Here is a 22306-nt window from a genome sequence, read left to right as displayed (position 1 = left end):
TTGTAGGGTTTTGCAACGCCTTGTAACAGCGCAGCAGGTAAGTTGGGCAGATTGGCTCCTCGGGAAAATCAAACGAGGCTATACCCAACCAGGTCGTTGTCCTTACCGGTTCCACTTGATTGATAAGAGCGCGTGCACCTCCGTCCGGGGGCTAAAACATATGTCTTTATACATGGTCGACAAAAGTTCACCCTCTCTTCTTCAGCTACCATCATGATCTGCACGACCTGCTATTGTATGGCAAGTCTCCCGGGTGCAAAGTCGATGCGTGTTTTCCGCTAAGTGAAAGAAAAACCACCTTTATCTGCTTACAGCATAAGAACAGGTCTTCCTTCGCTTAGCAGAGACACGACTCAATGTACCATTCCCGCTTCTGCGAGACATACACTGACTTTGTACCTTCGGGTTTAGTTGCGAGGACAGACTGGACGCCAATGGCGCGGGACGTTCGATATCCACTTCAACCACCACCCGACATTATACAGCCTGGAGCGCTCCGCTGCCATGAGCTGTTGCATCTGTCGCATTATATGGGATGAATTGACAGAGAAATACCAAGGCGCAAAGCTAGCGAAAGTATTGCAAAAGAATCTACGAACACCCTCTGACGTTGATCGCCTGCTCGAACTCCATCATCGTGCACACACGGATCCAGAGCGCCAGGTACAGTTTGTGCGGGCTTTCTTGTCCGAGGTCCAGGGAGGGCAAGATAACGATCTCTACCGGCTCGACTTTCGACTTGTAGACTCCGACTCGAAGAGACTGGCGACATTTCTTTTAGAGAAATCCAGTAAGTTGCCGTGAACACCATGCTTAATCGCGCTCTAATTGTTTCACCCCAGAAAACGAGCCTGACTCGGAAATCTACACGCCCTTGACCGACAGTACAGGCTCGGAAGAGGTAAAACTTAATTTAAAATTTAAATCTGGATAGAAAAAGGAAAATGAACTTACACATAAATAAGGTACTGCAACTGGCTCGATTTTGGTTGAACAGATGTCTCGGGCCTGATCATCCAGAATGCCCCAACCAGACCTTCGATGACAGAGTACGCTTTTATCCAACACGGTTGGTCGAGCTACCTGCCTATGACGATCATGAGAAACCGTTTGATTTCTTATCGAAGAAAAGTCATGGCAACGCAAGAAAAGACAAACCGAAAGAAGAATCGGTGCGCTTGGTAATCACAAAAGAACGCAGAATTCGTCCATTCCAGGCTGGTGGTGATCGAGGGCGAAGTTCACGGAGCAACAGTGTGTCAAACATATTCTCTCCGATAGAGGGACAATCAGGAGAACTACCGGACAGCTCCGCAAACCGAAAGCCAGCGATCAAGTTCGATGATGATGCGGAACGACCGCGCGGACATTATGTGACATTAAGTCATTGTTGGGGCAAGGCCAGATTTACGAAGCTTACGAAGGAGAATCTGGAGGACTTCAAGAAGGGTATTCCGTTAAGCTCACTCCCCTCAACTTTTCGCCAGGCGATTCACTTCGCCCGCCGTCTAAGTCCCTCGATCCGCTACATTTGGATAGACTCTCTTTGTATCATTCAAGACGACGTAGATGATTGGAATTACGAGTCGGTGCAGATGTACAGCGTTTACCGAAATTCCTACTGCAACTTGTCAGCGACTGCCGCATCCGACAGCACACATGGTTTGCATTTCAGTCGCGATCCACATCACCTATGGGAAGACGAGATCAACTTAAACACTGAAGGCATCCCGCGACCATTGGATGCGAGAGTTCCGAAACGTCATCTCGGTCTTGAGCCACTTATCCGACGATGCAAAATCCAGGATGCATCCTTTTGGGATCGGCAAGTAGATGATGCTCCCGTGAACCGGCGCGCATGGGTTCTTCAAGAGCGGTTGCTGGCTCCAAGGGTGCTACATTTTTGCAAAGACCAAATCGCCTGGGAATGTCCATATATCGACGCAGCTGAAAGCCACCCTTACGGAGTGTCCCGCATGGAACTCAGAGCCGGTACTGTTGGAGAGCGGACACGATTGAAGGCCCTGATTCCCGGTGAATACGGCCCCAGATCGCTAGCCATCGATCGTACAGAGAATGCATACGCCGCGCACGAAGACTGGAAAAGCATAGTTGAACGATACTCCAGGACCAGTTTGACAAAACCGAAAGACAAACTCATTGCTCTCGCCGGTATTGCTGAGCTCACTTCCAAGCGCATCGGCGATAGACTAATATACGTGGCGGGTATGTGGGAGAAATACCTGGCTAGCCAATTGCTATGGCATGTCGAGCCCAAGTATGAGGATGAAAGATTCAAGTATCCTCAGAGACGCCCCGATGCTGAGGATCATGATCATTGGCGTGCGCCTACCTTTTCTTGGGCAGCTGTGGACGCACCGCAAGGCGTCAAGTGCGCAGAGACCGTGCGAGAGGACGACCTACAAATCTCCGTGCAGAACATTCACGTGCGACCTGCGCTGAACGAAGAGTTCAAGTTCGGTGCCATAGCCTCCGATTGCTATATCGACCTCAAATGCTCTTTGCTAGAAGTAGAGATCGATAAAGTTCTGGGACCACCTGATGAAGTGATCTTAGACGATGGTGTACAGAGGAAGGTGCGGTATAACTGGAAGGTGCGCGGTCACGATGAGAGACCCATCATCTCTAACCTCTATCTGGATAGTCCACACGATGACTTCGAGAAGATACAAAGCAATGGCGGCACTTTCTGCATTCCAGCACATAAGAAAACGAGCGGCCAGTTGATCTGTCTGTTAGTTCAGCTGTACGAGGGAGGTACTCCAGCTCGGTATCGCCGCATAGGCGTCGCTGATGTCCCCGCTTTTTGGACGGGAAAAACCTTCCTCACAGTTACTCCTGCCGCGGAAACGATTGTACGGCTGGTGTAGGAGACCGTCACTGAGACAACTTGGCCGTCCTGTACTGTGCATTCATTGGAAATTTTCAATTGATGCATTCGCGACAACTGCCCCGAACTCAAGAAAATGGTCTCGTGAGTGAGACCTACCATCATCTTTTCGCGCATATCGTCGTGACATGAGCGTTGCGATTGAAGCGAGTCCAGTCCTAGAGAGAAGCTGTCTCCAATGAGAGATTTTGGCCCTTGTCTTATGCGACCCCTCATCATGTCTTCCGATTGCTTCATATATGCATGTGCTTACATATTACCTACCTTGTTTCACTGAACATTCCGCGTATTATGTATTTCAACTTTGCATCTAGAATGTGCAATGTACTTCTAGGCACGATACGAGAATCCCCGTCGCAGTAGTAACAGGCGTAAACTATGATATTGGCTATCCTTTCGTTAAGCTCCTCACATCTGAGGTATGTCAAAATCCCTCTGCAATCACCTACCATAAGTTTCTGTGATACTAGCAGTACCAGGGCTACTGTCATCGCAGCAGACATAATCATCAACGGCCCAATTCACGACATAGGCTGCGAAACCCATCATCTAGACGTGACCTCTGCCTCTTCCATAACCACCTTCAAAGTCGCCATACCACTTTGTCCCACCGACCTCTTGCTCAAAGTCACGGGCGTTATGTCTCCTCCTGCACAAGACAGCCTTGAGACCGTGGCGTTGCAGGGTCTAGAGAAAACGTTCGCTGTGAACACGTGTGGGCCACTCTTACTGACGCAAGCGCTGCTTCCTTATATTTTGCTGACCAAGGAACCGAAGGTGGCTGTCATGAGTAGTAGGATGAGCAGTATTGCCGATATTTCTTCTAGGGGCAATATGCGTATCGCGCGGCGGTGAACGCTATGTTCAAAAGCTTGGCTGTGGATTTAGAACACAAGGGTGTCGCGGTCGTTCTGTTACATCCGAGTAGTGAAGACAAACTTGTGCGGGAGGAGAGGATCGCATCGCCGCCCATAGTGTAGTGACCTGATGTGTGTAAACCGAGGAAGGTGCGATGGATGATATGACCATTTGCTGGGAGGAACCCCGGCACACGACTGGGACGATATGATTGATAGCTCTACTCTGCGGAAACTGATATACAAGTCGGACTAACTCGCAGCCGTGAAGGAATCGTACGCACAATGGATGAGGCCGAAGAGATCGGTATTTCAGCGGCGTGTAGATTGGTGAAATGCCACAGCAATAGGTCTTGGTTGGACGAGCGACGTCGGGTTGGGCGAGCAACGCCGAGGCCACTAGAGTTGCAGAACGGTCCTTCTCTGTCCTGGGCGTCAACACATGGACCTTCCGTTATGTTCTTATCTAAAAGGCTACCGCCGGGCAAAATCACTATCCGCTGCCACGCAGGAATCAAGGATGCATTTACGTTGGTAATTCACGGCAAGGCTAAAAAGACCGTCATTAAGAAGCCGGCCTTAACCTATGCGATTGGCAATAATCCAATCCAATCGTTGCAGTACTCGATTATCGGCACAGTCGCTCATCATCTTCCTGACCCCGACACTCGAAGAATTTTCGGCCTCGAAGTCGTGGACGACACTGGAGTAAGAGCACGTTTGCACCTGTTTGCTCATTATGGAAGACACTTGTCACGCTCCTACGAGAGAGGATATGCCGATTTCATCTTGCTCTATTTGTTCGAGGATCTCGTGGTCCTGTGCAGGCTTATCGACTCAGGGGTTGCGTTATGGTCGACGAGTACGGACGACAGAAAGACTTCACGATCGTGTAGTAGAAAATCTCCGGTTGCGGTCTTTAGATCCAATCCAGGAAGGCTTCCGATAGAAGCAGTAATCATAAAAGATAACCAGATCTAGTTAGTACAAGACAAATATCTACTCACAAGCCATGCCTACGATTCGCGAACCGTTATTCTTACACGAAATGGACACACTACTTTACATGATCCGTACATCATGGCTATACCCGCGGTTTCTCACGTACTGGCTCCGGGTCTGCTAATGCATCCCATCCTTGTGCAAGACCACCCTGCTCAAATTGCGCAGCCTCTTCCCAGGCCTCTCCCAACCCCTCTTCCCTAGAGACACTATTCAGTGGCCACTTGTCTTCATGGCCCTGCTCCCACCTGGCCAAAGACTGCTCGATGTAGGCTGCCTTTGTTTCAGCATCGATGGTCTGTTGCGCCCGTTGGAGAGCTGATTCAATGCGCACACGCTCGTCCTCAGTAGTGTTCTCGTCAGAGAGCGCCCTCTCAGAATCGCTGAGCTCTTTCAAGGCTAGGGCTCTCTGCTGCGCCTTCAGTGCCTCCTCAGTCCCTGCTTCTGCGACCGCGGCGGCTATTTTGGCTGCGCCATCAGGGCTCTTCTGATCCCGGTACTCCTTATGATCACCCCCGAACTTCTCTGCGACCTCCTTCCTCACCTCTTTGCGGTACTTCTCGATTGCCTGTTTGAGCGCCCAATCGTCCTCGAACGTTCTGCCGTACTTGTCCTCAACCGTGGCCTTGAGTCGTCCGAAGTTGCGCTGGCGTGACTCCGCCCGCTGGTCCTCCCTCAGATATGCGAGCTTAATGCCTTGCTCCATAGTGTCCACCATCCCGCACTTGACGTACCTATGCGCCGCGAAAGTGATCTCTCTGAAAGACCGAGCAGCGTCGACCGAAATCTGATGCTTCGTTCGTCGGAGCTCTTTGTCGGCTTTTGCTTCCTCAGCCTGGGCCATCTTTCCCCCTTCCAAGTATTCGAGTGCGTCAAGGGCGGCGTCATCGAAGCTTTCGAGCTCTTCAGGGGTCATGTCCACGGAGGGTGGCTCGGGCCACTGCGCATCAATCTCGTCCTGCGGTACGCCAAGTGCAGCGGCCTCGGAGCGCATTCGCCGTACGACAGATGGTCTCTGTAGGAGCGTCCATCGAAGCGCCCAGCCGAGCGGGCCGAGCTCCTTGACGCGGCTATCGCTTTGCTTGAGTAAGTACTCGTCCAGCCCGCCCTCGCGATCGATCTGCTTGATAACATTCGAGGTGACCCGCAACTTTATCTTCTTCTTCAAAGCTACAGAGTACAGGGCCTTGTTGAGAACGTTGGGCTTCCAATACCGCCGCGTCTTAGTCTCTGTCTTTTTGGAGACATTATTGCCGAAATGGATCATCTTGCCGCCGTACAGACCCTTGTCTTGCTGCTTGAATAGCTCCGAAGTACCGTATGGATATTCTGGTATCTTTACATTCTGTGGAATGATATATTTGGGAAGATGCGATCCGAGATCGCCGCCCCTTCTCCGTTCGAGTGGGTTGGCGAGAACCGCCGCGGTGCTGGTGAAGGTGCGTGCTAACGATTGGGAACTCCGAGCGAGTGTGGAAGGCTTCGCAAGGTTCCCTGAGAGGGGGAGACATCTGGGTGGCATGCTGGATCTAAGCATGCGATGCAATGGCGCGTGGTGAGGTTGCGCTGAGATGCGTGTTGTAGCACGGAGGTCCGCAAGAAAATATCTCTTGGCATCAAGTCGGTCGGAGTTGAGCGGCCACAAACGCCGACATGTCGATCTGTACTCGTCCTCTGTACATCAGTTTCACGCGGCTGCATCACAAAGCCATTCTGTTTTATTATTGCCTATGAATGTCTTCCGTCCACTATGAACCTCCATGTATTGGCTCGAATATCACCAATCCAAGGACCTCGTCCAGTCTGCCATGTGAAACCAGGCAACAGATCGCTCCTTCTTCAACCTTCGCCTTCTCTTCACCTGGCATGTACGCATACCATGCAAGACTTTTCAAAATTTCCACGACATTCCCTTCCTCCCAAGCGTCTTCAAATGATCGCCATTGCCTTGTAAACATGATCATCAACTTAGCGGCCTCAGAGGAGCGGATCGATGCGGGATAGGTTCAGGGAGTCATGCCCGCCAGCGAGTGACTTCGTCTGTTCTCCATCACTTCTATTCACGCCAGTCAGAGCTCCATCGGCATCAGTCACGGCATCTTTCCCCTTGACTAGAGATTGCGCAGTCCTCCCTATCTCATTCACGAACTCTTTTTGACTGAGCTGAAGCCAGTGAGCCACGTCAAAATGCTGTCCTGCATCTGTTGCCTTGGTAGGATCGAATGAAACACCGCAAATCGCACAGGCTTCGCCGCGAAATGTACCTAACACTTTTGTGCGATTTGCGGTGTTTCATTCGATCCTACCAAGGCAGGATCTTCCCGCAACATCAGGAGTCGAGAGCTCTGCGGCATTGTCCTTCACTTCGTCTCAGGTCTGGATTAGGTCATGCAAACGAGCCGTGGTATTCGTGTTTTGGTTCCATTCACCAGGTCTATAGTCATCATGAGCACCCGAGAATCTTGTGGATCAGGACACGCAGTCGGTCATGTAGGTACGCATACTCTCCGCATTGTGATCGATTCAAGTAAGATGCCCGGAGGTAGCACGCTAAACGTGGGATAGTCGGCGTGTACAACACTTCTATCACGTTTTTTCCTGGATAGCGTCGTCGAGATCCATTCTTAGAGTCTCGGATGGGAGGCCGCGGATATACCCTTTGCTCCGAAAGACCTATCCATGACATATCGAGCCTCAGTCTCTTCGTCTCTCCCGTTTCCTCTGTTGTTGTCGTTACTTCCTGTACCATCATCCTTGTTTTCAGTTGTTATGTAAAACCCACTAGCGTTGCGACCTGGTGCCTCCACTGCACCAATCAACCTCTTTTTCAAGTCCTGCACATCTTTTACTTCTTGGGTCATTACCTTTAACGGCTCATAACCTGACTCAACCCTTGGGAAGTCACCATCGCTCAGTCTAATGTTCCAGTTCCGGTGCGACACTTGCGCTGACGCTTACGCAATTATACCACGGATGCTCTCCCTACTCAAGTGCTTATGCGAGTCTTCTGAAAGCATCGGGTGAGACTCCAGGTAAGCTTCGTTAATTTAACTGAAATGAGAAACTAAAGGAGCCGTCTTCGTAGCTCCAGGCCGTGTTCTTCGGGATACTCAGCAGCTTTGAGATACTCACAGCTACCGGCGTAGCTCCACCGAAATTCTTTTGTTTTACTTCACCGTCTGACGAATATAGCAAATTACCACTGTCGTCGTCGTGGCCCTATAATACTCACATGAAAGCAGCGCTCATGCTACTCTTCCGGTCACAGACGGCATTCTGCTCAAATCGAGAGACCAATACGTTCCCCTATCTCCCTCGCCTCCATATTTTGTTACTTACCACTTTGTCATCCTCACGCATGTCACGCACAGCAGTCGATAAGTTGCGTTCAGCAAGATATTGGTCATTGAATCGTAAATACATCCTGAAGAACGAATTTCACTCCACTTTGCCCTTCTTGTTCCCTCAAGATCCCACCTATGCGGTGACCTTAGTCTTGATGAAAGCCAACGCCTGCGATCCGTACTTGTTAACATACTGCTGGTGCGAGTTGGCGTCGTTTCCGTTGCAGCAGTAGGGATCGGTAGAGTCGCAGTAGCTCTTGATGATGCTCGTGCTGGCAGGTGAGCACGTGAAGCCAGCTGGACGGGCAGCGAAACCCTGAGCAGTGCAGGTGCCGACGTTGTACGGGAGGCCGGCGCGGTTGTGAGGGTCCCCCATGAAGATGGCGACTTTGACGGCGGCGAGGGCGTTGCCGGTAAGGGTGGCGCCGGAGCCGCCGCAGAGGGCATTGTCCATGATTTGGCCGCCCTGTTCATTACCCCGTTAATAAGAGAGTTCTTGCCAGCAGCTGTTGAAGGAAGAAGTAGCTTACTTGAGAGTACCCAATAAGCACGATCTGTGTGCTAGGGCACTTCTGGTTGTATGATGTCACAGCCTTGACCACCGCCTGGGTTCCTTGAGAAGCGGAGTTTTCATAGCTAACACCTCCGCAGGAGGACTGACCACCGCAGGCGGGGTAGACGATGGCTTCTGACCCAGCGCCGGGATAAGCAGCGACAACTTGGTTGACAAGACCCCCAGCAGTACCAAAGCCCGGGCTGACGGTCGTCTCGCGTGCACCAAAGACGTACACTTTCGGACAGGACTGGCGCGGCTCAACGGGGTTGGCGACGGCGAGAGTAGCCAAAGAAAGGGCAGCGACGGTGAATTTCATTCTGACACTGGTGCGATGATATCCAATCTGGTTGTGGAGCTGTCGTTGTGCTGCTTTGTGTCGTGACGAAGTTAACTTTGAGCGTGCGTCGCGAAGCATATAAAGAAGACGTCGAGTCAAGCTTCTCAGTGTTCGCTTCCGGTCTTTAGGCAAAACAGCGCAGAGTCTAAAACAAAGTCAATGGGCCGGTGGGGGTAGTACTGCATTTCGAAAGCTACCTAGGTAAGTAGGGACTTAGCCATGGCCCAGTCCCTTCATCCGTTGTGTGCAATCTATCCGCAGTCTTGTAATTCGAAATGCGCAGGGGTCGGGACTATGTTCTGTGGGGACAAGCGATCCGGTTCTGGGGTGCATATAAGAGCCGACCAGGGAGCGTACAGCATGCAGCAATACCCGAGGGTATATTAAGACCCGGAAAGCCTGGGTTTTGTGCACGGGCTCTCGTCTGCTCATTTGATTAGGGTCGGGCTTAAGGTGGTTGAAGTGGCTAAAAGGATGTGCAGGTTCAAGTTCCCGGTCGAAGAAACATAGACTACGGGTAGACCGGATTGGAAAGCTTGTGTGAGCCGCATAAAGTCCACAACTGATTCTAGGAAGGGCACCACATCTTTGCCGTGATTGAAGTGAGAAGACCATCCGGCGTAATTTCGGGCGTCGACGAACGGACCTGGAGACAGAACCGGAAAAAACTGGACGTGTATGATAATCATAGGGTTCGATAAGTTTGTGCCACGGAAGATTGTCAAGATGTCAGGTGAGGTTGGCTCAGGGTGATTGGGTTAATATGTACGAAACGATTTCATGCCGTTTCGAAACGCTAGTGGACCCGCCCATGGATGCTTGGAAGAGATGAACATCCGGGATGGTAATGATCGATTGAAATGGGACTCACCGGACAGGTAACCAGCCGACTTAAACGGTGAGTTGAGAGTATTGTGAAAGTTGTGCAGAAGGAGGCAATGAGAAGACAAGTGTGCAAGAGATGAGCCGTCACCTATCTAGGCTTAGTTTGTCCCGTTTCATCTAGTCTAGTGCAGGGTATATCGCAGCGTGTTAGCACCTACACCATGTGTGAGTGAATACGGATTAGCTGCTGAACTAGCTTGTTCCAGCGGCAACTTGCCACTCATGCAACATCGCCAGACCCGGCATCGAGAGGATGTCAAGCTTTGATTTGATAGTGGCAACATCTACCTACACAGTATGGCCGTGGACTGATGCTCTGAGTAAGACTGAATCCAAAAACCCTTCGCTGGATTATTAGTCTACCTGCAAGGTAGACGCCTGAGACACGACAATAAGTGAGGGCGGGAAGGGAACAAGCAACATCACACAAATATTAGTCGATTGCGAATCGATTGGAAGGAGGCTCCCAAGGATCTTGGCGCAGTTCTGCGTTGATTTGTGAATACATAGTAGAACTGCCACTACGGCCCGCATTGTATGTCATTGCCCCTATGCATGAATAGCCTAGATGAATCGTCCGTTGAGATTTCCTGCATCACTCATTCACAGGATCTCCAAAACAGTCGTCTCAGTGATGGCTACTTCCCAGAGGACTCGTGGAGCATTCGGCACCGCCACCTTCAGAGTCACCACGATTGAAACAACACTGGCATAGATTTTTCTTCTTCTCACTGTCCTCGTACAGTCTCATCTACACACCCGACGGAAAGGCTCGAGTGAGACACTTTACTTCGAACTGTCATGCCCGCACTCAGCATCCTGTCCGCTGTGTCCAAAGGGACCATCGGGAGTATCGCTCAAATAAGTTTTTATAGTCCCCTTGCGTTACATGGCTTGTGGCTTACCGCGACTTGTCTGGCGATTGTTGGAACCTGGACTTGACCTGGACTGGAATGTGATTGGCGATAATGGATATTGCACCAATGGTCGGATGGCAGCCAAAATTGCTAACTCATTGAATGTAGTAGAGTAAGAACTACGAGTTTTAGAATGAGTGTGCTTAACTCCAAGGCTTTGGATTAAGCCTTCGCCTTCCGGTCAACCAATTGATGCTTGTTGAATGTCACGAAAGGCTCATGAATCTGGGACTGCCAAAAAGTCTGGATGCAAGGACCTTTAAGCTTGCTGGCACAAGTCGATTTGGTAGAATGCGTTGTCTTTGTGCCATTATCAATTAAGCTACATATCATTGAACTGCACTAGCTACTCACATTCGGGAAGACCACCGTATATGGTTTTTAGACCTCGCAAGCCGGATGCAGGTGCAAATCGCATCACTCGAACGTTTTGGTTTGTCACAGCTCCTCTTACCTTCACGTGTTCTCCTCGCCATGCTGAAATATATAATAGATCATTTCTGTATAGTCAAATAGAGGTCTGGGCCCATTGGGGAACAGTCAGCCTGTCCAAGGTCACCTACTGGGCACTTTAGACAAAACCTATTACTAGGGAAGTGGATCAGCGAACGACTTCGTCAAAGATAATTTTACACATGCAATTGGTATTTACTAAACACTGCCTCAAAACCGCAATGATAGCTAGGTAAGTGATATTGATAATACTTCATAGTACGCTTCAGAGGCATCTATACCACTCAATGTCCCCTTGCACGATTCATATCACCCTAGGTCTCGATACAAGCGGCCGCTCCGAGGCATGAGTGCTTCGCAACGCTGCATGGTCAGCATGACTGGACTTAATGCATTAGAAAATTACAGCTGGACTCACATCTCAAGGGAACGTGGACTTGCAGTAATAGCTGCAAACCTGCTTGTCGTAGTAGTAGTTGTCCTTTTGGTCGGCTCCTTCACCAGAATCAGCCGCGGTCGTATCCTAAGAGAAGAAATGTAATCTTACCACCAATCCAGAGGACTTCACCGGAGCATTGCGGCTTCCTGAAAACAGTAAGCTACAAATATTCTTTCAATTGTGGAAATTTGCCCGACTTACGAGAACATAAAGCACGCGGCACACTTGGGATTAACCACGCGCGTGTTGTAAACATTGCCGGCAAGGTTCTCACATTCCGAATTTAGACTGAGCTTCCCCTGGCCTTCATTGCGCCAATCTTGGTATGTACCGCAGCTCTCGCCGTTGCGAGGCTAGAGACCGGGATTGGCCGACTGCAGCTGCGGGAAGGCAAGTGCACCCATCATGCAAGCGAGGAAGTAGATGCTAATGTTTAAGAAGCGCATGGTGACGGAGTGTTCTCTGTCGTAGAGTTACAGAAAACAAGGCTCGTTGTACGAGGTAAGTCTTCATTGAGAAGTGAGGTTTATAAGGTAGAGCGAACGAAAGCGTGCAGATCAAAGAAGCTCGATTGCGCCAAAAGAAGGTTTAAAAACTAGCCCAAAGGCGAAGTAACCTCTTTGTGAGACTTGTGCTCCAGAGGGGTGTGTGCCTCCAAACGCACGGTGCCGCCGTGCCGCCGCGCCACGTAGGACGATTGAAAAGGCACGGTTGGCGGACAGTCAAAGATAAACAAGCGCCTCTCACTTTTGCCCTTCTTTGAAAACCCAGGCCAGTTTCTCTCACCACGATCATCTTGCCCTACTACTTGTTCCACGCAGCAAGCAACAGTCATGAATCTCCTCAACCTCTTCGCGATCATCTCCGCCTTGATCGTCAACACCCTCGGTGTCGCTCACGTGGCCCCAGAGGTGGCAGCCCGCAGCGAGCCTAGCCTGCCCAATTTCTGCGGCTGGTTCAAGCACGACGATTCTCGATCTGGTTGGGCCTTCGCGAATGAGGAGTGCAAGAACTTCGAGTGGAAGAATCCCGACGACGAGAGGATTGAGTCCTCCTTCAAAAGACCAGTCCTCACCCTACAGAACGTGTACTGCGGTCTCTGCTTCGTTTGGGAGTATGTACAACATCGCTTCTTACGCCGAGAAATTACTAAAGCAAGATCAGGGAGCGGGGTTGTCAAGGCACCATAACTTACATGGGAGGTATGTAATGTACATTTGGATAGATGTGCCAGGGCTCATTTACTGACATGATTGGTGTTTCCAGGACCGAATGCGACAGAGGGTACTCGTAACCCTACTACTTGGATGCACTTCAAGCCATCTCTCAGCTATTTCTGCAAGCCTCCAGGATGGCATCTCGGGTAGGATTCAACTGGGACATCTGTTCAGCTGTTCCTGTGCTAATTCAGCATTAGAGATCCTCAGTGAGAAGTCGATTGCCACCCAGCACACTGGATAAGATAGTGGGCTCTGGTATGCGCAACATTGCGATGATTGCACATCGTCCGTCCGAAACGAGGATGAGTCTAGCATTGGGAAGGATCCATACTTGAACTCAAATACCTCATTGGTCATCTACCATTCGATATCTTCCAGCTCTTTTGCATCGCTCTTCTCCCGAGGGTATTCTTTTTCCACCGACCTAATCAGGTGCTCATGTTCCTCAGACCTTGGTCTAATATTGCAATCGAAAGGCATTGGATGACTAATAGCTCCGGGTTCAAACTCCACCTTAGGCTGCACCTCCTCCCCGCCCTCAATGACCTTCCGCACGTCGAACACAGCCAGGCTCTGCGCGATCGTGATGAAAAGTGCTTGATCAGCCACATACCTACCCGGGCAGACTCTCCTTCCATATCCGAAGATGAAGTTGCGAGGGTCCGTCTCTGCCTTATGAGTGGATGTAGTGATGAAACGTTCAGGACGAAAGGTGATTGGATCAGGATAGACAGCTGGGTCATGCGTGAAGTGCCAATTATTTGGCAGAAGTATCGCACCTTTAGGGATTCGGTAGCCGCGACAGACATCCTCTTCGGTGGACATATGTGGAAGACACATAGGGAGGACTTGGTGCCAGCGGTGAGTTTCGAGCATGCACGCTTCGATGTAGGGTAGGGCAGACTTGTCAGAGCTTATGGGGAGGCGGCTAGAACCAATCACGCGATCGAGCTCCTCTTGTGCCTAGAGATGATCAATGCACTGCGCATACAAAGAGATCACGACTGTATGGTTGCATACCTTCTTTTGTACCTCGGGAAATATAGTCATAGCCAAGAAGAATGTCATCAGGGCGGAGACGGTCTACAGTCGGTAAGTACAATGGTCACTCGTTTATATGTGCACAGGCGTACCGTATCAGCACCACCAAGGTACAGAGCGAGCGCGGCCCACTTGTGTTCGAATTCCTGTTCCGTGTCACTCCCAATATCTTCGATGCACTGAGAGAGGAATGATGTCTTGTGTCTCTTCTCTCGCATCTGCTGTTTAACGAATTGATAAGGCTGATTAGTACATTGCGCCAACTGAACAGCCATCCGCCTGGCTGTATCTTTAAAGCCTGTTCCCGGGACCCACTCTGGAAAATATCTCACTGGGTCAAATTAGCTCATATGCCATGCTCTGAGACAGAAACATACAGAAAGGCAAGATATCGACCATCCATCGACCAGGCGTCGTAGCATCAGCAAATTGCACCATAGTCTTGGTAGCCAGGTCAACGAACGGATCATTACCGCGCGGAACGGTATTGTAACCGTAGGTGATCTTGAGGATGACGCTACCAGCCTCCTTTCGAATGTGATCGAAAAGCTTCTTTGGGGCATCTAAGACGTTGAGTAAGAAGCGGACAGCCTCGGCTTCTTGCGCACGGTCAAATACGGCTATAGAAGTGTTGGTGCTGGCAATCTTGGTGATGTTCTTCCTCTGCGTCTTCCAAGAGTCGTTGTATGCACTCATCGCTGTTGCATGTCGCCATCCTACCCTGACCGAGGTTAGCACGCTATGTGACTGCGACATACAAGAGCAGTACTGTGCGAAATACGTACATCTCTCCGCTGAACACCTGGCCCGGGCGTGACGAGTGGATTGCCGACCGGTCCCTCATCAGCTCGAAAGCTATCTGGGAATCATTGATAATAACAAAAGTCTGGCCTAGTACCGTCACTGAGCTGATTGGGCCGTAGAGAACCTTATGCTGGAGCCAGTGATGACACTCGAGTACCCCAGGCTTAGGCATGTCGTTCACATTACCAAGTATCGGGATACCCTTTGGTCCAGGAGGTAGAGGCCGCTCATCTTTCGGTCGCCGTGACCGATTGAAAAGGTACAAGATACAGACTGTGAAAACGACCGAGATAAGGAGGCTTGATAGGAGAGTCATGATGGTCCCAGCTTTGAAAGCCGGTGAGCGAACTGAGTATGTGGGCAGATGGGCGGCGAATGTGTGTGATGTCAATGTAAAGAAGTGGCAAAGCAGACCGGCGGACTCGCTCTACAGTATAGCTTGGGCCGTCGTGGTAATGTAGTGCAGTACGGGCGATGGAGTGCGGTCCGCCTTACCTGGTTAGGGTCGAGATCAGGAAGACTCATGCATGCTGGCATAGTGAGACCCCAACTTCGCTTACCGGCGTGACATACCTCAAAGGTCTAGCGTACGTACCAATGCGTATCGATGTCACATTTTTGCGACGATCACTCCTCGGTCGATGCAACAACCCCACGTCGGAGCCCTTACGCCAGTCTGGCACACGCAAACGTGGTCGTTGAGTGTGACATCGCAGCACGATGCGGTAACACATTGTACATGTTTGTTTGTGATCTCTTACCTTCGATCAGTTCACCGCATCAATGCATATTCAACTCACCCGACGAGCAAAGAGATTGGAGTTGTCACAGCTGTCAAATGCGGATCCTACCCGAGGTGGCGTTGCGTAAGGGTTACACGGCGTCGATGTGTGCACGCGCTGTGTTAGGCTTATCGCAAGAGAAGGATTTAAATCGGCGGAGAGCCTCGTAGCTGGAGTGGCAATGTTATTAATCTGCAGCTCAAAACTTTGTGATCGGTCAAGGTCTCGCGGGCATGGGAACTGGACCGAGTGGGCAAAAAGCAAGATGCTCGGCAGGGGTACATTGCACTGTTTCGCTCTGCTCCCCAGGAAACCAGCATTTCCACGTCGAGTTTGTGCGAAATGGGACATGTTTTTTGTTTTTGTGATTGATGCGTGAAGCTCTATTAGGATTCAGATATCCATTTTGCCTCGTATCGTCGAGCGTCTTGTGTCTCTGACTTGCTCGTGTCTTCATCGCAGAGTGATATGCTGCATCCGCGGCCCATAAAAGGAATAACATGTCAGCTTGCGATAGTTCCATGACACACTTGTCGTATACGCACGCTCCTCTTTTCCTGAAAGCAACTCGGGGATCCGAGCAGGTTACCACCTGAGCGTGACTTTGTGTTGAACACCATCTAATTCCAGTGGCTAGATGCGCAAGGTTGTGAACTGGAAACCAACCGTTACCGATCTCAACGGTTGTCTGGGCATGAAGAAGAAAGCTTTGCCGTCTGTATCAATCGAACACTTGTAATCAAAAAAGGCTATTTCATGCCAACGTCGCACGAATGTGCAGATCCTGCCGTCATGTTTGTGAGGAACTTTTTGGTCGCCCCCACAGTTGCCCCTTGCAAGGACACCTCTGGCTGGCGTAATAATGCAGGAATCAAAAGGAAATCCTTAACCAGGTATATGGGCATCTGTCAGGCTTATGCAGTGCCATTCTGGCACTGTTGTCGTTTTGCTCCATTACCCAAGATTCTTCAAGCGGACCAGATGAACTTCAACAACACCATCGTTTTGTTACTTTTCGTGTCAAATGGCATCTTTGCGCAGAGCGATCTGTCCGAGAAACTCCCTAGCTGCGCCGTACGCTCGCACCACACTATGAGACTGATACACACTGACGGAGAGTTACAGTCAAAATGCTTAAAGGTCACATTGCCCATGAGCAGCTGCTCACCACCCAGCGACAGTACCGGAGGCACAGAATGTTTCTGCGAAGATGCCAACTTCCAAACTGCCGTTGCAGCTTGTACTGCGGCCCACTGTACCATGATTGAGACCCTGAAGTCGACCAACACGACCAGAGCGGCCTGTGGCATTCCCGTGCGCACCCGCAGTGCGGCAATGATTGGAATGACAGCGTCTTTCGGATCACTGGGCATGATCATGGTAATTGTAAGGCTGACCAACAGAGGTCTCTCTCGTGATCGAGTACTCGGGTGGGACGACCTATTGATTGCACTGTCTGGGGTAAGCAGCCCTTAGTTCAGGTTCGTATCTACGATACTGACGTGTTCAAGCTGTGTTCATTGTTTCAAAATGTGCCTGTCTATGTCGGTCAGTCTCGCCAGTAACACGAATCATTTCATGTCTTTGCTGACCTACGCTATAGCTGGGCGTCTTGGGTTCGGAAAAGACATATGGGCCATCCCACCCTATAACATCACGGCTAGTCTTAAGGTATCTTCGACTCACTGGGTTTGCTGCTCATATCGCTGAAGATCAAGCAGTGGTTGTACGTCACATATTCCGCATACCAGCTCGTCGAAGGCTTCTGTCAGCTTTCTATCCTCGCGTTCTACCTGCGGCTTGTCACTTCACGGAGAACCAAGGTCATCATCTGGGTCCTTATGGCAGTCGTGTCCGGCTTCGCCATCGGCAATACATTATCCATGATACTACAATGTTGGCCAATTCCCTTTTTTTGGGACGGATGGCGCGGTGAGATGGCCGGGAAATGTATGGTTGACATACGACTCTTCGGTTTTATTCGTGGCGGCATTGAGATTGTACTCGACTTGGCCATATTGATACTTCCGCTGCCGACGATCTTCAAACTGCAGATGTCGTTACGGAAGAAGCTTCAAATTTTGTCTATGTTCTGCGTTGGCTTCGTGTACGTATGGGATGTTCATGTGCTGGAGCAATGCCGCTGACGGACTGTCTAGGATAACCATTGTCAGTTGCCTTCGGATTTGGTCTCTCGTTGAATTTGCGCAAACTACAAATCCAACCTGTGCGTACAAGACGCACGCAATTGTATACTCTTGCTAACGTGTGATAGATGACAACGTCTCCGGGGTGTACTGGTGCGTAACAGAAGCGAACCTTTTCTTGGTCGTGGCTTGCATGCCGGCGATGCGGCCTATCTTTCAGAAAGTCTTTCCCTCGATCTTCGACAGTTCCCAAAAAAGTGGCTATCAGAACAATAGCAGTGCGTATGATCATAAATCCGGACGATCTGGGAACGTTCTACCATTGAACGTCATGATTCATAAGTCGCTGGACGTGAAGGTGCACCGTGAGGATCGCTCAGAGTCGGAGGTCGAGCTAGTAGACAGGCAGGTGTATCATTGAGTTTGGAACATTGTGGGCCAGAGTGCATCGAAGCCAGCACATGGAAGATGCAGCGAGGCTTTTTAGACATAACGCGCAAGTAAATTTGTTCTCCGCAGTAAGTTGGCCACGGTCTGTGCTCGCGGAGGGTGGGAATGGCGTCACGGAGCGGGCTCCACCTTTCGATCGCTATTCTACCTATGGTACGCAACAACGAGCAACTGCGTTGCCCTGCCTGAAATACACCAAACCAATCAAATATTGCTACACACTCAACCAAATAGATATATCCGCTCAATTTTATTCTGCCGTCCCTCAAAACGGCCTCAACGTACTCAACGTACTCAACGTACCAGAGGTACCACACTTCGCAGACGTTACAGACATCTCTCATTTTCGGACGCGCGCATTGCGTATTCGTCTGCCTTTCCCATTGCCTACAGCTGATGGGAAGGTGCGCAAGACAGTCACATCTAAAAATCTCCGCACTCCCTGATTACTCACCCTGGCGTTTCAGATACACGAGCCCCCAGACCTGGCCCACGGGTCGCTAATATGTTCCGACACGCGTTTCTAACGACTGTGTAATTTGCGAGCACTCATTTAAGACACTCACGACCTTGACAAGAATCACAATTGCTACCGAAACCTGGGGTCGTTCTTTTCTTCACTTTTCACTCGCTTTCGTTCCTTGCCATTTTTCTACGCTCGTTCTCAGCCCGGTGTCCCTACAAACGTGCAAAATTCAAACGTTCGCAATAACATGCCTTCTCTTCTCTCAGCGGCGCTAGTCTCTCTCATGGCTCCCGTGCTCGCTCTTCCCCAACCAATGGTCATCTCCGACTCCACGAAACAGAAAGCGACCCAACTTTGTGGAACAGATGACAGCATCGTGCTCACAGATACTCCCTGGATCATCTACAACATGTTCTACAACGCCGCGCAGTCGAAGGGGACGCAATGCACGAACTACGACCACGTTTCCACCTCCTTGAGCGGCGGCAAGGAGATAGTTTGGAGTGCCGTCACAAACATCGACTACGTATCCAGCACATCCAACATCCCCAAAGGCTACTCCTTCATCGGCCTTACGCAGAATCTCGAAACTAAACTCTCGGCGATTGATTCCATTCCAGCGACATATGAATGGACGCGCACGAACAGTACAGCCTACAAAGGAAACATCTGCCTCGACTTCATGACATCCGACACTAAGGGTGACTCTACATCCTCCTCTGCACAGGAGTTGATGCTCTGGCTCAATTACACAGGTGGTCAGCTGCCGATCGGGTGGCCTACTCCTGTCGCCACGGTGTCCTCTCTCTATGGAACGAGCTGGAAGCTGTACCAGGGAAAGAATGACGATACAGGGATTACGGTCAGCTCGTTGTTGCCGGATACGCAATTTGGAGGGAGTTGGGAGGGTGATGTGAAGGACTGGTTGGAGGCTTTGGTCAAGCTTGATGTGTTTGGTGCGGATACGTATGTCAACGTTGGCAATGCGGGGACGGAGTACTTCTATGGGAATGCGGCCGTGAATGCGACTGTGGGCTTGCAGATTAACTTGTAGAAGGATCTACTTATGTTTCAGGAACGACTCGCCTGAACGTTCTTGTACACATGAAGCCAGGTATTTCCAATGTTGATGCGCGTTGCTATACATGCAAAAGCTCGTAAGGTGAAGCTGTGCTATCGTCAACGGGTGCGCAGGCTACCCAGCTGAGTCATGTGCGATGCATACCTATGGTAGCCCATCCTGCCCGGGCACCAGGTACACGTCAGCCGCTGGTGTCTCAACCTGCGAGGGAAGGATTTGAAGCAGCTTCGTCTGCATCCATAGTAGAGTGACCTACGAAGAGTCAGTTGTAACCATGAAAACCTCGGTCGCTGCAAACTTTTCTCAAAATGAGTCTTGTGATCGCCAGGCGTTATCCTACCTGCGTTTGAGCGTATTCTGCAAATGGCAGTCAACGGTCAATGTTACAATAGAATTGCGTAGACGATAAAGGGGCGCAACAGGAGGCGGGTCCCACACTTGCGTCTCCTGACCCAAAGGTATACCAGTCTTGGCGCAACAGCGGTTGGCCAACTGCCCCTACCAATATTCGCTTGACCTGTTGAGGGTGGGTCTCAAACTTATCACAGTATTATCAAAGCATAACATCGTTGGGTGAGAGCAGTCGGAGTCGATGCAATAAGAGTGCAACCGTGGTTTCTTAGGGGACGCGCATGCAGGTCCCATTCAATGCTCCAGTCTAGGATGACGGTCGGAAAGGGTCTTCTGTCCACATGATCGTTACGATCAGAACAACCACAAACATTTGACGATAGGCGTGGCTGATATGGTTGCGACATTCTCCCGACCACCCTCAACCTGTGGAGGGTCAGAAGTGACTATATTCCTGCAGAGATTCGAACGGCAAGGCAGCGGTAAGCTTATAAATGCATTCCGAAGATAATACCGCTCATGAGAACAGGCCCTAGCCGACCTCTGGAAGACCAGGCATCTTCGCCACAATCGCATGGACCTAGGAAGGATTCCTATTCACCTTTAGGGACAACTCGGACTTCGTCACTGGTAAGCCGTGTCGAAAAAGGACCTGAAAGTGCAAGTGAGAATTGTTGCGAAGATAGGTTAGCAATAGGACAGAATTGCTGTAACTGGAATAATCACTCATTTGAATAGGGACCCAAACAAGAAAGCAGAGGTAACGAAGACGCAACAAATCAAGATTTGGTCAGCCTGCGCATTACAAGCATTCTGGGTGATGGGCATCAATCAAAGCTTCGGAATTTTTCAAGCCCACTATGGCAGTGACAAAGCTGTGAGAGACGGTATTACCCAGCCCAAGGACAAGATGCAGAGGGCTGGGATCGCAGCAATCCAATCGCTAGGGAACGGAGGCATTGTTGCGGCATTTGCGATGCTGTTCTTCCCACGTCTTCCGCTGATTGGAAAACATGTTAGAACACTGTGCTTCGGGAGCGCTATGCTCGCGACTATTGGGTTCGCGACGGCAGCGGCATGCAATGAGGTGAGTCTTTTCTAACCAATCCGACGTCCAAGCTAATGGTAGTGAAAGATATGGCTGCTTCTGTTAACACAAGGCTTGTTCGTCGGCATTGGCAATGGCGTGTTCTTCAATGTGTTGGCGACGATCCTTCCAGAGTATTTTGAGAACCACTCAGGCCTAGCGCAAGGAGCCGCATCAGGATGTACGTGTCCCAGATGGGTCTTTCTGGCAAACACTGATGTTTGATAGCTGGCAGCATCGGGGGTGTCGTCCTATCGCTGAGTCTTCCAAAGCTCCTCGGGTCCGTGGGTTCCAGGTGGACGCTCGGGATTTTGTCGATGTTCAGTATGTTCTTTCTGGGCGCCGCCAGCTTTCTTGCGCAACCACCTCGTCGTTGCGAAAAACGGAGCACCAAGCTCATCGGATGGAAGGCCTTCAAGGATCCGACCTTCACATTGCTGTTGATGGTGAACCTTGTTCACCCCCTGACGGTCGCCATCCCGACGACGTTCGGGCCCGAGTTCAGCAAGGCCCTAGGATACGACATGAAGATGGCTTCGATAATCTTGGCAATCAGCAGTGTGGTGGGCATCCCGGCAAGGTTCCTCATGGGCAATGCGGCCGATAAAGTTGGCCACAACAACATGCTCTTCCTGGGAACATTCACCTTCGCTGTCAGCACGCTAGCGCTGTGGCTTCCGGCTGCGCAGACGAGCAACGGTGCGGCTTGGATCGTGTACAACGTCGTCTACGGCTGCGTCTTCGGCATATTTGGCACGGTCATCAACTCAGTGCAAAAGAGGCATTTCGGCGACGAGCTGTACTATCCGTACAACGGGGCACTGTCATCGATCAGAGGCGTGGGCTACATTGTCGGCGTGCCAATCGCAGGGTCGTTGGTGACCCGGGTCAAGGATTCGGAGTTGCATGGGAACGACTTCGTCAAGCCTATCGTTTATACAGGCACGCTCCTGATGGTGTCGGCGTTCTGCGTTGGCGGTGTGGGTTGGCTCGACGGCAGGAAGAACGGGTGGAAGCGAGCGAGGTAGTCGTGGTGGCAAGCAAAGATGGAACACTGAGAGAGTAGATGGCGTGCATGACGCCGAGGGAGAAGGAAATGCGGCGATGAGGAAGGAGTGGAACAAGTACTAAAAGTTATAGAAATTGATGCCTCGGAGCAAGTGTGCTTGATATGCG

At 50.7% G+C, this 22306-nt stretch overlaps 7 protein-coding genes across 7 annotated transcripts; 4 read left to right on the top strand and 3 right to left on the bottom strand.

The window, feature by feature from the left end:
• Positions 1-504: 504 nt before the first annotated feature.
• N0V89_003985 (uncharacterized protein) lies at positions 505-2891 on the top strand (the record flags this gene model as incomplete). Its single annotated transcript, XM_056212778.1, has 3 exons — positions 505-790; positions 843-901; positions 966-2891. The coding sequence occupies 3 exons, from the start codon at positions 505-507 to the stop codon at positions 2889-2891; spliced, it is 2271 nt and encodes a 756-aa protein (XP_056073086.1).
• A 1961-nt stretch (positions 2892-4852) lies between these two features.
• N0V89_003984 (uncharacterized protein) lies at positions 4853-6292 on the bottom strand (the record flags this gene model as incomplete). The annotated part of the gene is made up of 1 exon (XM_056212777.1): positions 4853-6292. The coding sequence occupies one exon, from the start codon at positions 6290-6292 to the stop codon at positions 4853-4855; it is 1440 nt and encodes a 479-aa protein (XP_056073085.1).
• Positions 6293-8247: 1955 nt separating this feature from the next.
• Positions 8248-8986, bottom strand: N0V89_003983 (uncharacterized protein; the record flags this gene model as incomplete). The annotated part of the gene is made up of 2 exons (XM_056212776.1): positions 8248-8580; positions 8645-8986. 2 exons carry the CDS (start codon positions 8984-8986, stop codon positions 8248-8250), a joined length of 675 nt encoding a protein of 224 aa, XP_056073084.1.
• A 3548-nt stretch (positions 8987-12534) lies between these two features.
• N0V89_003982 (uncharacterized protein) lies at positions 12535-12891 on the top strand (the record flags this gene model as incomplete). The annotated part of the gene is made up of 2 exons (XM_056212775.1): positions 12535-12815; positions 12861-12891. The coding sequence occupies 2 exons, from the start codon at positions 12535-12537 to the stop codon at positions 12889-12891; spliced, it is 312 nt and encodes a 103-aa protein (XP_056073083.1).
• A 387-nt stretch (positions 12892-13278) lies between these two features.
• Positions 13279-14658, bottom strand: N0V89_003981 (uncharacterized protein; the record flags this gene model as incomplete). Its single annotated transcript, XM_056212774.1, has 4 exons — positions 13279-13884; positions 13942-14004; positions 14055-14293; positions 14340-14658. The coding sequence occupies 4 exons, from the start codon at positions 14656-14658 to the stop codon at positions 13279-13281; spliced, it is 1227 nt and encodes a 408-aa protein (XP_056073082.1).
• Positions 14659-18894: 4236 nt separating this feature from the next.
• Positions 18895-19665, top strand: N0V89_003980 (uncharacterized protein; the record flags this gene model as incomplete). The annotated part of the gene is made up of 1 exon (XM_056212773.1): positions 18895-19665. The coding sequence occupies one exon, from the start codon at positions 18895-18897 to the stop codon at positions 19663-19665; it is 771 nt and encodes a 256-aa protein (XP_056073081.1).
• Positions 19666-21456: 1791 nt separating this feature from the next.
• N0V89_003979 (uncharacterized protein) lies at positions 21457-22158 on the top strand (the record flags this gene model as incomplete). Its single annotated transcript, XM_056212772.1, has 1 exon — positions 21457-22158. The coding sequence occupies one exon, from the start codon at positions 21457-21459 to the stop codon at positions 22156-22158; it is 702 nt and encodes a 233-aa protein (XP_056073080.1).
• Between the last annotated feature and the right edge of the window lie 148 nt (positions 22159-22306).

Source organism: Didymosphaeria variabile (genome assembly GCF_027946475.1).
Source record: "Didymosphaeria variabile strain IMI 356815 chromosome Unknown scaffold_3, whole genome shotgun sequence".
Classification (NCBI taxonomy): Eukaryota; Fungi; Ascomycota; class Dothideomycetes; order Pleosporales; family Didymosphaeriaceae; genus Didymosphaeria; species Didymosphaeria variabile.
The sequence above is the reverse complement of the archived record's forward strand: the minus strand, read 5'-3'. Positions and strand labels throughout refer to the sequence as shown.